At 28.9% G+C, this 17773-nt stretch overlaps 1 protein-coding gene across 2 annotated transcripts; it reads left to right on the top strand.

Moving 5' to 3' along the window:
* Positions 1-5441: 5441 nt before the first annotated feature.
* Positions 5442-13113, top strand: LOC101507193 (uncharacterized). Of its 2 annotated transcripts, none has more exons than XM_004499994.4 (11): positions 5442-5942; positions 6723-6844; positions 6944-7068; positions 9136-9211; positions 9287-9323; positions 9522-9787; positions 10013-10258; positions 10373-10474; positions 10840-10890; positions 12277-12352; positions 12609-13113. In XM_004499994.4, the coding sequence occupies exons 1-11, from the start codon at positions 5744-5746 to the stop codon at positions 12782-12784; spliced, it is 1476 nt and encodes a 491-aa protein (XP_004500051.1). In that variant the 5' UTR covers positions 5442-5743; the 3' UTR covers positions 12785-13113. The 2 variants fall into 2 exon arrangements, with proteins under 2 accessions (XP_004500051.1, XP_004500052.1); XM_004499995.4 differs by lacking the exon at positions 5442-5942 and adding an exon at positions 5976-6600.
* The last annotated feature ends 4660 nt before the right edge of the window (positions 13114-17773 follow it).

The following is a 17773-nucleotide window of genomic DNA, read 5'->3' on the forward strand; positions in this document are numbered from 1 at the left end:
TCTTTCCCTCTTCTTTTTATGCATTTTTTTTATAATATTTTTTTTAGTAAAATTATTATGCATTTTTTATTACACTCAAATTATTTCAATCAATTACACTAATGAGTACTATTTTTTTACACTCTCAATCCTCCTTTCATATTCATGCACAAGTATTCTACTTAGTGGTGTAATGATTTCATATGTTGAAAATTTAATTACTCATTCAATTCAATGGAAAAAATCACCTAACCACACATAAATATTGTCACAAATGTCTTTTTTATCTAACTCTTTGTATTATCTCAACATGGTAACGATAACAAATCAATCGAGGTCAGGCTCTACTTGCAATCTAGACTATGATTTTAAATTTGTTGCAGACTCTACTTGCAATCTAGACAATAATTTTAAATATGTGGTGGTCATTATGCAGCAATGTCATTGTCATTTCAGTCGTAATGATGGCTACAAACCACAATTTAAAACCACATGAATAAACTCAATGACCTGATAAGTATCATCTGCCTCAAATCAAATTGTAATGCAAGGTTAAATACAAGCACATGAATAAGAGAATTAGAGTCGAATGGAGAATTATTATTTAATTTTTAGATAGACTTCCAATTTACAGTAATTTATTCACAAACAAATGATTACATTTACAATTTAGTAATAGACAACTACTTTGTTATTTCCATTTTTTGTAAGTTTCATCCTCCCCAAATCAAATTGTAATGCAGAGTTAAATACAAGCACATGAATAAGAGAATTAGAGTCGAAGGGTGAATATTATTTAATTTTTAGATAGACTTCCAATTTACAATATTTTTTTCACAAACCAATTATTGCATTTACAATTAGTAATAGATAACTACTTTGTTAGGTTTCACAATGTAATTTAAGTCAATCAATATTCTAAAATTCGACATTTGTTCATGTCAATCAATCACATGCATCATATAAGAGTGTTGTTATAAAATAAAATTATCTATGAATGTGTGACATATTCCAACTTTGTGTTTAACAATTTTTACAAACATTGATGTTATATCTAAATTTATCGCAAATATTATTATATTATACTTATAAAACTTAAATTAGTCGAACAATATTAATTGTCAACAATCTGACCATTTCACTTATGCCCATTCAATTAGATATTCAAGTGTATGATTGAAAGATATTTTTTTTTATCAAGTTGCAATATTGTATATAAGTTTTTCTCATAGAAAACTATAACAACTATAGTTTTTTTAAGAAACTACAGTTAACATTTTTGTTTGAAAACTATTACTATTTTTTAATGTATTTAAACACACCAGAACTAAATTTTTACAAACATTGATGTTATATCTAAATTTATCGCAAATATTATTATATTATACTTATAAAATTTAAATTAGTCGAACAATATTAATTGTCAACAATATGACCATTTCATTTATGCCCATTCAATTAGACATTCAAGTGTACGATTGAAAGATATTTTTTTTTATCAAGTTGCAATATTGTATATAAGTTTTTCCCATGAGTTTTCTATATAACAACTATAATTTTTTTAAGAAACTATAGTTACACATTTTTGTTTGAAAACTATCACTATTTTTTAATGTATTTAAACACACCGAAACTAAATTAATGCATATATAATGAAGATCTATATACCTTCTAGGACATGAATTCATTTATACTTCTATACTTCAAAATTTCAATATCTACCATAAGAGTAAGTTATAGATGTTTTACTCATAATAACATCTTTTAAGAAACCAAACAAGTCATAACATTTCATACTCATATAATTTTACAAATAACTTTTTAATTTTCAATATTTTTAATAAAAATATCAAATAAATTTTGTGAATAAATAATTATAATATTATTAATATTATCATTTTATAAATATATATATATATATATATTCTATTTGATATAAAATATATAAATTTATTAAAAATTATCATAACATACGGATATATTAAAAATTAGGCTATACACGTAATTTTTGTATTATCATTAAATATGAATATATTAAGAATAATTTAAAAAAAAAGATAATAATGAACAAAAGTTTAATATACACGTATTCTCAAAAAAATAATTATTAACACTCAACTTTCATCAATTAAATTATTTATTTGTAATTGAATTCTATTTTTGGTTCTAAAAATTATTTATTATAATGAAAATTTGAATGTTAAAAAATAAATAAAAAATAAAGTATTGCATAAATTTAAATTAGTTTTCAGTAGAATTTATTTTTGATACATATCAACATAAGTACAATTTAATTGCACAAACAATTAGTTAACATTTTTAAATACCTATAGCTATATTTAAAGTATATATAAATCTTTAATGAAATAAATTTCGAACTCTTGATGAAACATATCCAATAAACAATTTCCTTTATAACAACTTCTCATGCTCACAATTAAAACATCATACTAACAAAACAAATAAATGCATATTGCGCTACAATATAATTCAACATTAACATTCTTTTAAAATAAACAATATTAAATATTAAATTATATTTTTAACTTTTTACATCTTATTTTTTTATTTCTACTTTACATTTTATTTATCAAATAAATACAAATATCATTATGTGTTGAAAAATAAATTGACAATCAAAGTATAAGATAAAAAACAATCATCCAATACTATAAGTTATCACGCAAATTTGATAAAAAGTTTTAAAAATTATATTAAATGATTGTTGTAAACATGATTTTCTCTCATTTTAATTTTCCTAATCAAATTCAATTTTTTCAAATAAATAGAATAATATTGTAAGATAATTATATTATAATATATAAAATATTAATTATTAAATTAATTAATTAATGTCCACGCAACGCATGGACTATAATCTAATTTTAATTTAACTTAAAGACAATGTATATGACTCTTAAATAGGAAGAGTGTAATGATACTTTTAATTTTTTAACATGTTATTTTTCTCACATTAGTGTGACAGTTTTTATATATTATATAGGGTAAATACTGCTCGGGTCCCTTAACTTAATTTCAGTTAACGTTTTAGTCCTTTATCTTTTTTTTCTTCTCAATTTGGTCCTTTATTTTAATTTTAAATGACAATTTAATATTTTATGTTTTTAAATGTCAATAATATTATCCTTATCTTTTGAAAAAGTTCAAAAAATTCATAAAAAATTTCAAACAAAACTCATAAAACTAATTATCATCCTTAATATAATGTAATTTTATCAAATTCATAACTTAAATCTTTAAATAGACTCATATTTTCATCTCCAACAACATCAAATAAAGAATGACAAATATGAGTTTATTTGAAGGTTTGAGTTACGAATTTGATTAAATTTATTTTATATTATAAAATATAATTAATTTTATGGATTTTGTTTGAAATTTTTGATGAAATTTTGAATTTTGTAAAAGAAAAAGGATAACATTGTTGACGTTTTAAAACATAAAAGATCAAATTGTCACTTAAAATTAAAATAAAGGACCAAATCGGAAAAAAAAAAAGATAAAGGACTAAAACGTTAACTGAAATTAAGTTAAGGGATCACAAGTGGTATTTAGCCTATTATATATTAAGTTGACCAAATTATTTGTACCAATACAATTATCTTTTAAATTCAATCTCCTTAAATTTAATAAATTACTTTTTTAAATGTTTTTATTTTAATTAAAATTAAAATCATTATCAATTCAGAATTTCATAACTCATTCCCTTTCTCTCACGAAACCGCTCCACTATAAAAAATAATCATTTTCAACCATAAGAAGACCCCTCTTTTAATTTGCATCTGTTTGCGTCAATGTCGTCTTGGTGTCGTCGACCACACATCGTCATTGTCGCACTTTCATTTTCAAACTTGTCTTTGATTCTTAATGAACTAACGACGGTGAAGAATGGCGAACAGATAATGGCTGAAGAGAAGAAACTTGGTTATTTTTTGTATATAGTTTAATAAATAAATATTAATTATTTTAAAACAAAACAAAAATGCAAAACTTTAAAATTTAGTGGTCTTAAATTTAAAATATAGTCAAACTAACGACATCGAAGAAAGACGGTAAAGAACAACGGAGGAAGACGACGAAGAACGACAAAGAGATAACATAGAAGAAATTTGATTATTTTTTGTATATAATTTAATAAATAAATATTAATTGTTTTAAAACAGAACAAAAACGCAAAACTTCAAAATTTATTGGTCTTAATTTAAAATATAGTCAAACTAACAACGGCGAAGGAATGCGGTGAAGAACGACAAAGGGAGACAATGAAGAACGACAAAGAGATAACACATAAGAGAAGAAACTTGGTTATTTTTTGTATATAATTTAATAAATAAATATTAATTATTTTAAAACAGAAGAAAAATATAAAACTTTAAAATTTAGTGATCTTAAATTTAAAATTTTGTCAAATTACTTATAGATAACATGTTAATTAAGCTAGTAGTGATTTAATTTAATAGTATAAAAATATGGTATAGTATTGACCCCCAAATTTTAAATTACTTTTTATATAGACTGGAAAGGGAAACGTTAGTTGTCTTAAATTGAACTATGGAGCTCGTGTGTAATTCACTCGATGATGCTAGTCAAACAACTATCACTTTAATAATATCTGAAAATAAAAAATAAATAAATTTTTTGAAATTTTATTTTCTTTGATTTTAAATTTTCTAAAAATAAATAAAAATTTTCAATTATTTTAAAAAATACTTTTTTTTGTTTAAAATTCCTAAAAAGAAATTCAATTTTTTATCTACTTTAAACATGTATTACCATTTTTTAAACCTTCATTAGAAAAATCAGAGTAATTAAACAAAAATTTGAATCTTTTTTCTAAAATTTTAAAGCAAAAAAAAAAAAAATTAAAAAAATTGAAAAAATAATTTATTTTCAAAATTTTTTAAAGTGATATTAAATAATTTAAAATTAAATATAAATTTCATATCATCATAATTTTTCATACTATCAAATAAACTTTTTTATATATTATCTACTGGATTCAATTCAATATTGCAACATCTCTTAAAAAATAACTTTGTTGTCCATCCTAGTTCTATCCAACTTGAGGATAATATTTAGTTCACACTAGAAATATTATCAACATCAAAACTCAAACTAAAATGAAAACCAAATATCAACATTTTTAAAAAAATGAGAACTAAAATTGAAGAAAAAATAAGCGACAAAACATTATTGTTAGCTTAATATATATAAATTAAAAGTTGAAGAAAAGCGGTCCCAAACCTTTTTCAGAAAAAATCAGTCCCAAACCAAAATAAATCAACCTTTAACATTAATTGACAAAATTTCCGTACTCCAATTTATGACCCAATAGTGACAGTACAAAATTATCCAAATCCAACTTACTAACAAATCAAAATAATTATTATATATTTTTAGCTAGATTTAAGATCTAGTTTTCTTTTTTCATAAATACTTTTTAGCGATTATTTTCAAATCATTATGTTTGATTTCATTGAATTATTCTAAATCGGAGTGACCATATTGCAAACATGAATACTTAATTAACCTTCGTAATAATTTTTCAAAAATAAAATAAAATAAATCTTCGTAATTTAGGTTGTAGAAATAAACAACACAAGACATGATCAATTTTCATAATATAAACGTAGCCATTTTCATTGCAACTTTCAGATCTCTTCGTTCCTTCGTTCATTCATTCATAGCAACATCATTGCAATAAGAAGCTTCTAGAGAGAGAAAACTGAAAAAGAATTTTGAGATGGGTTACAGAAACAAGAATTTGGTGACTGAGAAGAATCACACTTTTTCTTCTTCATCTTCTTCAAATTGTGAATCACTGAGTGAAGCTATGCTCTTAACCACCATGAGTATCATTGGTTTACCAGTTGATGTTCATGTTAAAGATGGTTCCGTATATTCTGGAATCTTCTATACTGCTTCTGTTGATGCGGATTACGGTTCACTTCTTTCTCTCTCTCTCATTGGTTTCTTCATTTTTTTTATTTCTGTGGAAAATTGTTTTCTGTATTCATTCAATCTAAAGCCCTAATCGTTTTTGGGGAAAATTTCTGTCTGGTAATATTGTAACTTATTTTGCCGAAACATGAATTATAGTTAGATCCTAATTCAGTTCATAGTTTTTGGTTATCTAGGAGATGAATTAACAATACGATCATACTGATTTTTATGTATTGTATTTGCTATACTGTTGGATCTTAGAGTCAAGTAATGTACTTGTTTCCACTAGACGTTTCTGTAAATGTTAGGAATGAGAAAACCATGAGACTGATCTTGTTTATTATCCATATTAGTATTATATTATATTAGGATAAACAAAGCGTTTATAATGTAGGTTTTATCATATCAGTGCTTATGTATAAACTATTTCTATAACAAAAGATAAAATAATGTTTAAGTGTTTTCGTATAAGCTATAAGCTGATTTCATAGGCTATCATGGAGAGCTTATGGATATAAGCTGAAAACAACTTATGGATATGTCTCAAGCTGTTTCTATAAACTCTGCTAAACAGTCTCGCAAGTGCTTATGTCAATGGATAGGCTAAATAAACTAATTCAAACAGACCCTTATTGAAATGGCTGATATTGAAAACAGGTCTAAGTTGTTAAAACTTTTTTATTGTTTAGTTTTGGCATAAAACCCTACATTTGAATTTTGTTTTATCTGTTACAAAATTAGAAACTCACTAGCATTCCCTTACTTTGTTGCATTTTTAGGTATTGTTTTGAAGCAAGCGAGGATGACAAAGAAGGGAAAAGGCCACAGCAATGTTGGAAAGGATGCCTTGGTAGATACATTAGTGGTTCTATCAGATGATCTTGTGCAAGTTGTTGCTAAGGTAAGCCATTTTACCATGCAATGCATCTTTTATGAATACATATCTTTTTAGAATGTAACTGTGTGCTTAAGGTTAAGGTACGTGTGACTTTGTGTGTAGGGAGTAACGCTTCCTGCAGATGGTGTTGGTGGAAATATAACTGGTGATGAAGAGGAAGCAGTTACACACAAGGTTTGTTGTTCTGAGAGGCGTCCGATGAATGCAAAACAGGTTAATCAATCAAGGTATTATTTGTAATCAAATGGATGGATATCTGTGTTAATTTATTATTACGTTTCATAGCCAACCTCCAAAGAAGCGTTAACTATATCTTCCCTGCTTACCAATTGTGTTTTTGACTTTTGGTATGATTATCTCATACAAATAATTCGTATTAGGCTCCTATCGCAACGTGCCTTTGTTAAGTTAACATTTCTTCGAGTAACCTCTTCACTGTGAAGAATCCTGAAGTAACTCATATATCTCAAGTAACCCCTTCACTATGAAGAATCCTGAAGCCTTTATCTATTTACAAATTGTGGTTAACTCATTTTATGAAATTTAGATTTACTCATTGGCTTGGAACTGCATTACATTTTTGTTCCTTTATCTGGTTATGAAAAATTTATTAATTAAAGTTGCACTAATGACCATTTTACAATTGTCTTCAAGTGAAATCGAACTGTGTTCATTAAAGTTAAAACGTCAAACTCTTACAATTGAACTGACACCTTGTGGATTCACAGTAAGAAATGAAAAAAATTATAATGTAGGATACTGTTACATAACAAATTGGAATTTTAAGTGACTTGACTGTGTCCCACATGCTAGCATGTGATTTTTTGTTTAGTCCTGCATTATTTACATAATAAAGATTTGCGTAGCGTAAGTAACCTATGCTAAAAGTTACATTGTTAGTTGCTAGTTGGGTTGTTAACCAATGGTATTAGATGTCAAACGTATTGACTATATAACTCTAGGAAGAAGATTGAAATTGATCATACATAATATGTTCGTATTTAATTATTTTGTTAAAAAATAATGTAAATCATGATAGTACATAAGAAGGAAGAATATTATAAAATTATTCTCTAATTCTCATCGTAAAAATTGTAAGTCATTAGGAAGTTACTATTAAATGTAAAAAGTGCTTTTCAAGCTTATGGGATCATATTTGAATCAATAGCTAGCTTCATTGAAAACAGTTTTTAATAAACCTATGCTTGTTTTCTTCAAAGGTAGATAGCATTCCCGTATCATGTGCTTATTGGTAGTATTATGCTTAGTCGATTTGACTTAAAAAATGGATAGAGATAGCACTTATATCTACATTATTAGATATACATTTTTTGTGAAATGTCATTTCATTTCAGTAAACATATTCAAATATCATTTTAGAGTTAATTCTTACCACACCCCTTACCTTTTCCTCTCACTGAGAGCCAATTTAAGGTGACAAACATTCAAAAGCAATGTTTTCAAATAGCGCGCTATAGCCTATGATGCATAGGTACGGGGACCATACCAAGTATTAGTACGTGTACAAGATACGGTATTTTAAGAAAAATTAATGTACGGGTACGTCGATAAAAAATGTGATTTTTTTATATAATTTAACTAAGAATTAAATTGTTCAATTCACAATACAAAATTACAATAAAAATTTGAAAAGTCAAAATTTGTGTTCGATTACAACAACAAATAAACTCAAATATACAAATATTTTATTAATATATAAGAAAATCACCAATTTCTCTCGTAATAAAATAATGAAGAAAAAGATAGTACCCACGAGTACCGCTACCAGTGAAGTACTTGGTACGAGTATTTTACCACTTTAGAAGTACTCATGCTTCAGAGGCTATAGCATACCATATATGAAAACCGCAACACTATCTTAATTTCACTATTAACCTTTCAATATGTGCGCAATGCTCTACCTCTATTCCCATTTTTATTTGTATGCAATGTGCCTGCATATACATAAACCGCGTTGCGGCTTCCACTATTTCACTATATAACACTAATTTCCACAAGAAAAACATAAAGTATGATAGATTTCTTACACTAATGCATTTGTAATATATATGATATGATGGAAAATCTATGGATTATTTCACCATTGGAGCACAATTTTTAAACATGTAGATAAAATAGTGCCCTACTAATATGATTCTAATTTGTTGAAAGTTTAATAAAAGAATTCTCAGTGACAATCATAACAAACAATTAGCACTTACTAGATAAAATTGATTTTAGACAATACTGATTCATGGCATTATTTTCTTTTGCTGCCAACTTTTTATTGACAGACAAGCTGAAGATAACAACTCGAAAAGGAAACCCGATGACTGCAGGCAGAAGTTTGAATTCAATAACGAAAAAAATGTATGTTGACATATGCGTAGCTACACTTTTGGCGGTTTGCAACATTTTTAATTCTAAAGCTGTGATTTTTGACAGGATGAAAAGATTCAAAGCCTTGATTCGCACCATGAAGGTGAGTTGGATTTCCCTGATCTGTGTCGCATTGCATGTAAAATTATTCTTAGTCACCATTGATTGAAATGGCATAACTTATAATGATGATGAACATTTATTAGTTTGTACACTTCTTTAACATGTTTCTTGTATTGAACATTGCTTTTATAATTCTATGTTCCCTTCTTATTCATTTCTCCCCGAACTTGCATTGTAGTTGATACATGTCTTGGCCAAGTTGAACCTGTTGAACGTGGAAGCGCTAAAATGACACCGAGTCCTTCTGATGATGGTTTATTCTGCAATAATGCATCTGCACCTGACAAAGCCAATGACCAAGGTAGTGAAAGGTCTACTTCAGCAGATTCTACTTCTACCCGTTCCACCCTAAGTGAAGAACTCAACGAAGCATCACAAAGTTTTCCAGCGAAATCTATTGAAAAAACTGCTCCTAGGGTTACAGATCGTACCAGAAATGCGAAGGTAAATAAATCAGTTTAACTTCCATCAACAGCTGCTGGCTTAACAGTTCCTGATACGTCGTCCATCATTTTATAAACTTAAGAATTGATCTAAATTTTCACAGATTATATTTTGATTTACGTAGCAGCATGATAAATAGCTGGTGCAAATTTCAAGATAACATGGCTTTTTGGTTTAGTTCTTGTTGATATACTTTGAACATATCTCATTGTGACATTCTTTCAGGAATTTAAGCTCAACCCAGCTGCCAAAATTTTCTCGCCCTCTTTTACATATCCTATATCAGCAACTTCTGCTGTACCAACAGCTGCAAACATGGTTTACATACCAAATAGCTCTCCTCCGCTACCTGTTCAACCAGAAGTTGGATTCAATACTTTTGCTTCTCGGCCCACTGTGCCTGTTAAGGTTTCACAGTATGGTAATATGACAGTTGGAAATGCTGGCAGCGGTTCTCAATTCTCACAACCTGTATGTATTAACAAATTTACTGATATCCAGTCGCTCATACAGAGGTACATTTGAGAAGCATATACTTATTATTAGGCACTGATGATTGTCATTATTTTATTTCTTTGTAAACAGATTGTTGGCCAATTGGCACATAGGACACAACCTCTTCAGTATGCTGCACATTACACTCCAGTTTTATCTGAACCTGCTTATATGCAACCAAACTCTCCTGCTGTAAGTAGAAAAATATTTCATTGCCATCTATCTAATTTGAGATTTCGGCCCTGTTTGGACTTTCTTATTTGAGCTTATCTATTGGAATGAGTACTTGTGAGGCTGTCTTGGAGATCTTATGGAACAGCTTTTGACATGTCCATATGCAATTTTCAGCTTATTTCCATAAGTTCTCTATAACACCTTTTATGAAAAAAATTGATTTTTATTTATATTTTGTTATAGAAATAGTTTATATATAAATATTTTTTTATAAGCGTTTACTTAAGTTGTTTATCCAAGCAGAACCATCTTTTGTAAAGTTTTAATTGGCTTAGGAGGAATTAGACATTCTGACAAGATATTGTCTTTCTTTCTAATTTCAGGTTATGGTTGGACGATCCACCCAATTAGTCTACGTTCAGCCGGTTTCCCACGTAAGACAGCATGCTTATAAGTTATTAACCCTTTTTGGCTAAGGAGTTTTATCAATTTGTTTAATAAAAGTTAAGCCTAAAGTGGAAGAAATTAATTCTATTGAAGTTTTGGAAAACGTTAAGGAATTCCCAAAGTGGATAAAATCTGAAAAGAATTTTTATTGAATAGATTTCATGTGCAAATGTATTTTCATAATATAGACAAATCTATATTAATACTTCAAAAATTAATGTTATATTACAACTTTACAAGCTGTCTTAAAAATATAGTTGCACAAAGAATAATAATGATGATAATTATCAACAATGGCTCTTAACTTGGTTAATGGATATCTATCATTATCAGACTTGGCCAATACATCTGCCAATTGATGCCTGAAGGGAACATAGGTTGTAGTAATCAAACCCTTGTCTAGTTTCTCTTTTCTGAAGCGTATGTCTGTCCCTATGCTTTGTTTGTCATGTTGAACTGGATTAAATGCAATGTCAATGGCTAATTTGTTGTCACACACTATCTAATCGGAGTTTCTCATTCAACTTTTAAGTCATTCGTGCAACTAAATTTCCACCCAAGAACATACATTAACGAGAAGTTGATTCCAATCTGTGACTAATCTTGTATGGTCAATATTGGTATGAACTTCCTTGCATGAATCTCCGCCTTTTTTAAATAGTAGTCCTCAATCAGGTGTAGACTTCTAGTTTTGTAAAATTCTACATTGTGCTTGTAAATGTCTCACTCTCAAGTCATACATGAACTGGCTAACAATACCAATTGCATATGCTAGGGCAGGTCTATATGAGAACAATATATCATTAACCTATCATATTGAGCTTAGTCAACTGAACGAATTTCTTTATCATTTCCAATCTCTTGATCATTCAATCGGTACAATGTAGCCTTACAACTAGTGTTATCAAATGGCGATCATGGCAGAAAATGGTGGAAGGATTTCAATAATCCGCTGTGGCCATTTTACATGTGATGGTGGCTATGGTGGTTTATATGGCAGCCAAAAATAGCGGATTTTGGCCTCTCCACCATGGACCGCCATCTGCCATCGACAACACTACTTACAACCCAAATTCCGATTTCCCTGAAGAACATCAAAACAATATTTCAATTGAAAAATGAAGATGGCTTGTTAGGAATAAGCAACTTCGATCTGAATGATTGCTGTGGATCCTTATAAAGGGGACATGACTTCTATGAAAATGCATGGATGTATATATTTGCTAATTGAATCAAGAGTTATGCTAACTTTTCTATATTTTATATTTCCATGGTCAACCAAATCAAAAGTAAAAAGCATCTTCTTCCCTGCAGAAATGTTTATTTATATATTATTGGACCCCATAGCTTAGTATTTGTACTTGTGATTGAAGGAATTCGTTCACGGTGTAACGGCTCCATTCTCAACTCGCCCCCTGTTGAATCATGTGCAATTTCCAAAGCATCAAGGTATCGACATAATGACCTTTTTATTGCAGTTGTTTTTCTTTTCAAAACCTCTCTTAAGAATCTGCCATAAGAAAGTGATTATTTCTTTAAAATAAGCTATTATTCCAAACATAAATGTCATAAAAGACACTCATTAGCATTTTCCCTTTTATGAAACATAATTAAATCTGTGGACTCCAATAATTTTGACCTCTAAATTGAATAAAAATATGAATCTTCATTTCTTGAGCTAAATTGTTCTATTTTTCAAAAACAGGAGGAACAATTAATCAAGGAATTCCGGTTTGTATGCCCCCAACAGTCATAACAACCGTGCAACAACAACCCTTTGCTATTCAAAGCCACATTCCAGTTTTGCAACCTGGCTTTTCTGTACCTAGACCTATTTCAGTCCCAGGACCAAATGGTTTCTACGGCACTAAGTTTTCATGAAACTTTCATTCAGATTCTTGTGTTATATCTCCCTCTCCCTGAGTTAAAGCTCATTTTTCTTTTCCATTTTTTAATTAATTGTTATAAAAATTTTGTCTGGTCTCATTTTTCTCCCTTCTCTCTGTGAGAAGTGTATAGTAGCTTTGTGTTGGCTACCTTAGAAATTTTAGAGTTATACATTTTTAGAAGAAATTTTTTGAGTCCTTGTGTGAAAGTAAGGTACCAAGGTTCAATTCTTATTTTGGGAATTGAGGAAAGATTTTTCCTTTTGGGGTTGATATTGTATGTTTTGGCAATTGCACTTAAATGGGTTCAAATTTTTTTGATAACTGTCATTGTTGTAAAGTATCGGTTGGCTTTGTCAATAACTAATTTCGGTTGGGGATGGCTGCCTATAGTGGGATTTCCTCTCAATCAAATTTTCAAATGGGTTCAATATAATCTCTAGACTACACAATATTGAGCATATTAATGAATATAAATATGACAGACAGTTAATTTTTCAAATTTTATGAAGTGGAAAACTGGTGTAACATTCAAATTTTAATGTTTATTTAGGACATTAGAGAATTTTTGTGCAAGATATCTGCATACCCTTTTTTTCTGTATTTTTCTTTCACCGGTCAAAGACAAAGAACTAAAAATCTGTTATATTCCAAAACACTAAAGGTTTGTTTGATTCTATTTTACTTTTTAGTTTTTAAAAATTATAAAATTGTTTTTTTTTAAAAGAAAATTTAAAAAAGAATATGTTTGGCAATTCCAATTTTTAAAATAGTTTTTAACTATAGAGTTAAAAAAATTGAAAAAATAAAAAGTTAAACACTATTTATCTGTTTTATTTTTTTTAGTTTTAAAAAGTATAATATTAAAAATAGTTTTTAAAAGCAAGTTATTCTAACAAGTTTTTTAATTTTAAAATAGAGTTTTTGGAATGTGAATCAAACAAACTCTAATACTCATTGTTACAAGGGTTTTTATTTTCAATAACCCAATTTTGAGAAAAATTATCAATTTACTCCATTTTGAAAATTATATATTATTATTTTTTTTTTTTGTTATAAACGGCATTTGCAAATGACAACTTTCTTAAGGAAACTTGAGTTTGCAAAAGCGATTTCTTTAAGGGAATATATTTTTTTCTTCAACTTTTTTTAATTTATTTTTCAAATTAACAATATATATTATAAATTTTACAAAAATTACGTAAATTGACAAGAGTTAGTTGTGTTTAGCATTTGGACAATGTTTTCAAATATGATCAATTAACCGACATAGTCTACATTTTCTCTTTTTCTCTAATGTCATTTTAGTTCTAATACAGGTATTATTTGAACGACTTTTTTAATTCACCGCATTTCATAATTGTGATACAATGTTTCACCTTCGTATGCGTGCCAATATCCTTTAATGGATATAGGTGAGAACTCTTCTTTGTAAATGTTGAATACATTAACAACCTTGTACACGTCAGACAGATGTACTAAATAGTTTTGACGAACGAAAGAACATGCAACTATGACATGTGAACAAGGCACGTGTATAGTTTAAAATTTTCTACAATTACGCCATTTTCTTTGAAGGTTGACTTCGAAATGATTAATTGGTCACACCTCTTTTGAGTTTACTGTTTCATGCACCATGAAAGAATAACAATTTTAATCGAATCGCATGATTTGGTGAATATTAGACTTATCAACTTCATATTTAATCTTGTCTATGCAATCTTCTGCCTATACTCGACCAGAAGCTAATGGTGTCTGATGTTGTTGTTCGCTTTATACATATAAAACTCTCAATCTATAGTAAGTTGATTGAACTAAAACAGTGATTGAGAGATTGTGTGTACCCTTTAGCACTACGTCGATTGACCTGACAATGTTTGTTGTCATGTGTCCCCATTGTCGACCTTGAGAATACGCTATAGTCCATTGTTTTAGGGGATATTATCGATCCATCTTAAAGCATCTTGATTTGCCATCCTGATTTCATTGCAGTAATATTTGAATGATGACTCACTTAATGTATATCCTGTTATAAATGAGGTAAAAAATTATAAAGTGATAAGTGAAAAATATACTAAGAAGAATTAGATCATTACCCATACAAACAATTTTTTTTTTTTAAGTTCCTTGTCCTTAAACTCTCTCGTTAAATTTTGTGCAATGTGTTGGATGCAGTACACATGTGTTGACGGAGGATCATGCCAAACATTATTTGGATTATTCTAAGAACTTTTAATGGATTCGTGTTTATTTGAAATCAAACAAACGTTGACTTGAGGTGTGAGGTACCTTCTCAGATTTTTCAAAAACAAGCTCAAAGCACCTCTTGTCTCACCTTCCATAAGTGGCATAAGCAATATGAATTGTATTTTTGTTCTTATCCTATGCAATGGCTAGCAACATAATTTTCTTGTACTTGTCGTACAACCAAGTTCCATCTACTGAGACAAATGATTTATAAAATTTAAACTTAGAGATGCATCGAGGAAAAACCCATAACATATCTTTGAAAATTTTTGAACTCCGTAATAGAGTATTATCAAAATATGCAGGTGATACTTCAATTTCCACAATAGTTCCTCGAAGAAATTTTTGCATAGCCAACAACCAACTTGAAAGGTCATTGTAAGACTTCTCTTAGTTCCCATAAATCGTTTCGATAGCTTTGTTCTTTGTCATCTATGCTTTTCTATAGGTGATTATGTAGTTGCGTCGTTCTCGAATATGTGCATTGATCGCCCTCACTTTAATTGATGGGTTAGCTTTCAAAAGCGACTACATGTTTTCACATATGATGTTAGAGTCAAGCTTGGTATGATCCTGTGACATAGAGAAATCTGCACAATTGTGGGGCTCCTTTAAACGATCAATCACATATTGCTTACTTTTTTTGGCTTAGCGAAGCCCTGCATTTGAACAAGCATTGTGGATTCACACATTTAATTACATATCTATATTGATCAGATTGCACCACATGATAATTGAGTGAGTGTTTTATGTGGTAGTGCTTAATTGCAAGTTAACAATTTAGTTTACTATTAAACTTCATTCCAATCTCAAGATGTGACTTACTAGAATGCACTAAAATAGCATAAACTAAACGACCTTAAACTCCTCTTGTTGATATACTAGTAGTTCCTTTTCCAGTCCAGTAGAATTGAATTTTTAGAGTATTCCCTATGATAGTAGAATTAAATGTCTTCACAATTGGCTTTCCAGTACAACCAGCTTCATTTGGAATATCAAAGTCTCTTTGCATCAATTTTCCCTTAATTATAATAGAACACAACAACCCATTCCATCTACATCAACCATGGTTGATAATAGATCAATTAATTAGATCCATATGCATATCAAGAAATTAATAGTTACCTGGATATAGACATCAAATATTCGTCTCCCAAGACTATTAAGTGAGCCTTTATTGATGAAAATAATCTCTGCAAAGTGAATTTTAACAGTGTAATTTCCATTTATCAAGCAGAGGTCGTAGTATGTGAGAGAAAGCGGAGAAACGCGAGCTGTTGTGAATAGTTTTGAATTGAGAACAGATGTATTAAGAAATTTAGAAGTATTGGCCACAATATAGGGATCAGAATCGATATCATTGTTCATGAAGTTTCCTATGCTGCTAAGAGCCCAATCTTGACCACTGTAATATAACATTGAAGCGTCTTATCGTTCTATGTCAGCTTCGTAAAATTCACCATTAATGTTTGCTTCATTACCACCGCAATTAATGCGCGGGAAGGAACGACTTGTTGAAAATATAATGGCAAACATGATTCGATAAAAGAATACTTGGCGCAAAATCTTACAAGGAAAGGTAAAATTCACAAAGTAACTGCCATAATTTGTATATTAATTTTTTTTTTTTCATTCATATATACTTCATTCAATTCCTGGTAATAAAATTTGAATCACTATTCATAGTTAGCAACATATTAGATAGAAATATATTTTGTTATTTGTATGGTCACACTCATGACTAGATTATTGCACTGGAAGTTTCTTTTTAGGCATGAACGAATGTTACTTCTGCAACAAAGAGTGAAAATTAAAGTTGTATACCAAGGTTAATACCAAACATAAACATTCCTCATAAAGCAAAAGGTGGGAATACATTATGTTCCAAATAACCAAGCTCACTTTTTAGCCACAGAAAAAGAGTAGTTTTCGACAAGATTTCTGGAAAAAATAGAAAAAAAACATGTTACATTGATAAATGATAACTAACATTTCTGACAACTAGAAGTCTGAAATAGAATGAAACTTACACGCTCTCTCGTTGACATTTGGTTGGACTAGAGTTTCTCATGCAATGTTATTGTTAGAGTTATCATTGTACACCAAAATATGGATCTCATCATATGTTAATATTTGTTTTATGGTAGAATCCATGACATCATTTGAAACATTCTAAATTGGAAAACAACTACTACTCGAGGAATTTGATATACACATTTTTGTTATTTCCAAGGACCCAGCTAGGTATAGTTTCTGATACGTTATATGCAGTAAGATATTTGCATGATTCAATATAAATTTTACTTCATTAGATGAGATGTTCGAAAAACATGTTTCGTTCAATCCATCCACTTACATGAAGTCCATTTTGTCAAGTTGGTCAAAAGATTCAGGTGTTTTTTCCACTCAAGATATTTAAACTCAAATCTCTACATCAATTAAAATAAATAAATCAACATGTTTAGCATAAGAAAAGAGTTCATTATCAAGTTGTTAAAACTCTTGAATGTCACTTACAAGATTTTCAGTTTTTCCATTCCTCCAATATATTATGGTATCTATCTTTTAATCAAGCATTTTCTTAGAACCCTGCATTATGATGTCCAAGTTAAAAATATTAGTCATTTTAAAAAGACTTCAAGAATAAGAAAAAGCAATTAAGTAATTTAACTCACAGTGTCTTCATGGATTTTATATTAGTTAGTGGTGTGAAAGTAGAGTTTCTACTATCTTTCAA

Source organism: Cicer arietinum, chromosome 5 (genome assembly GCF_000331145.2).
Source record: "Cicer arietinum cultivar CDC Frontier isolate Library 1 chromosome 5, Cicar.CDCFrontier_v2.0, whole genome shotgun sequence".
Classification (NCBI taxonomy): Eukaryota; Viridiplantae; Streptophyta; class Magnoliopsida; order Fabales; family Fabaceae; genus Cicer; species Cicer arietinum.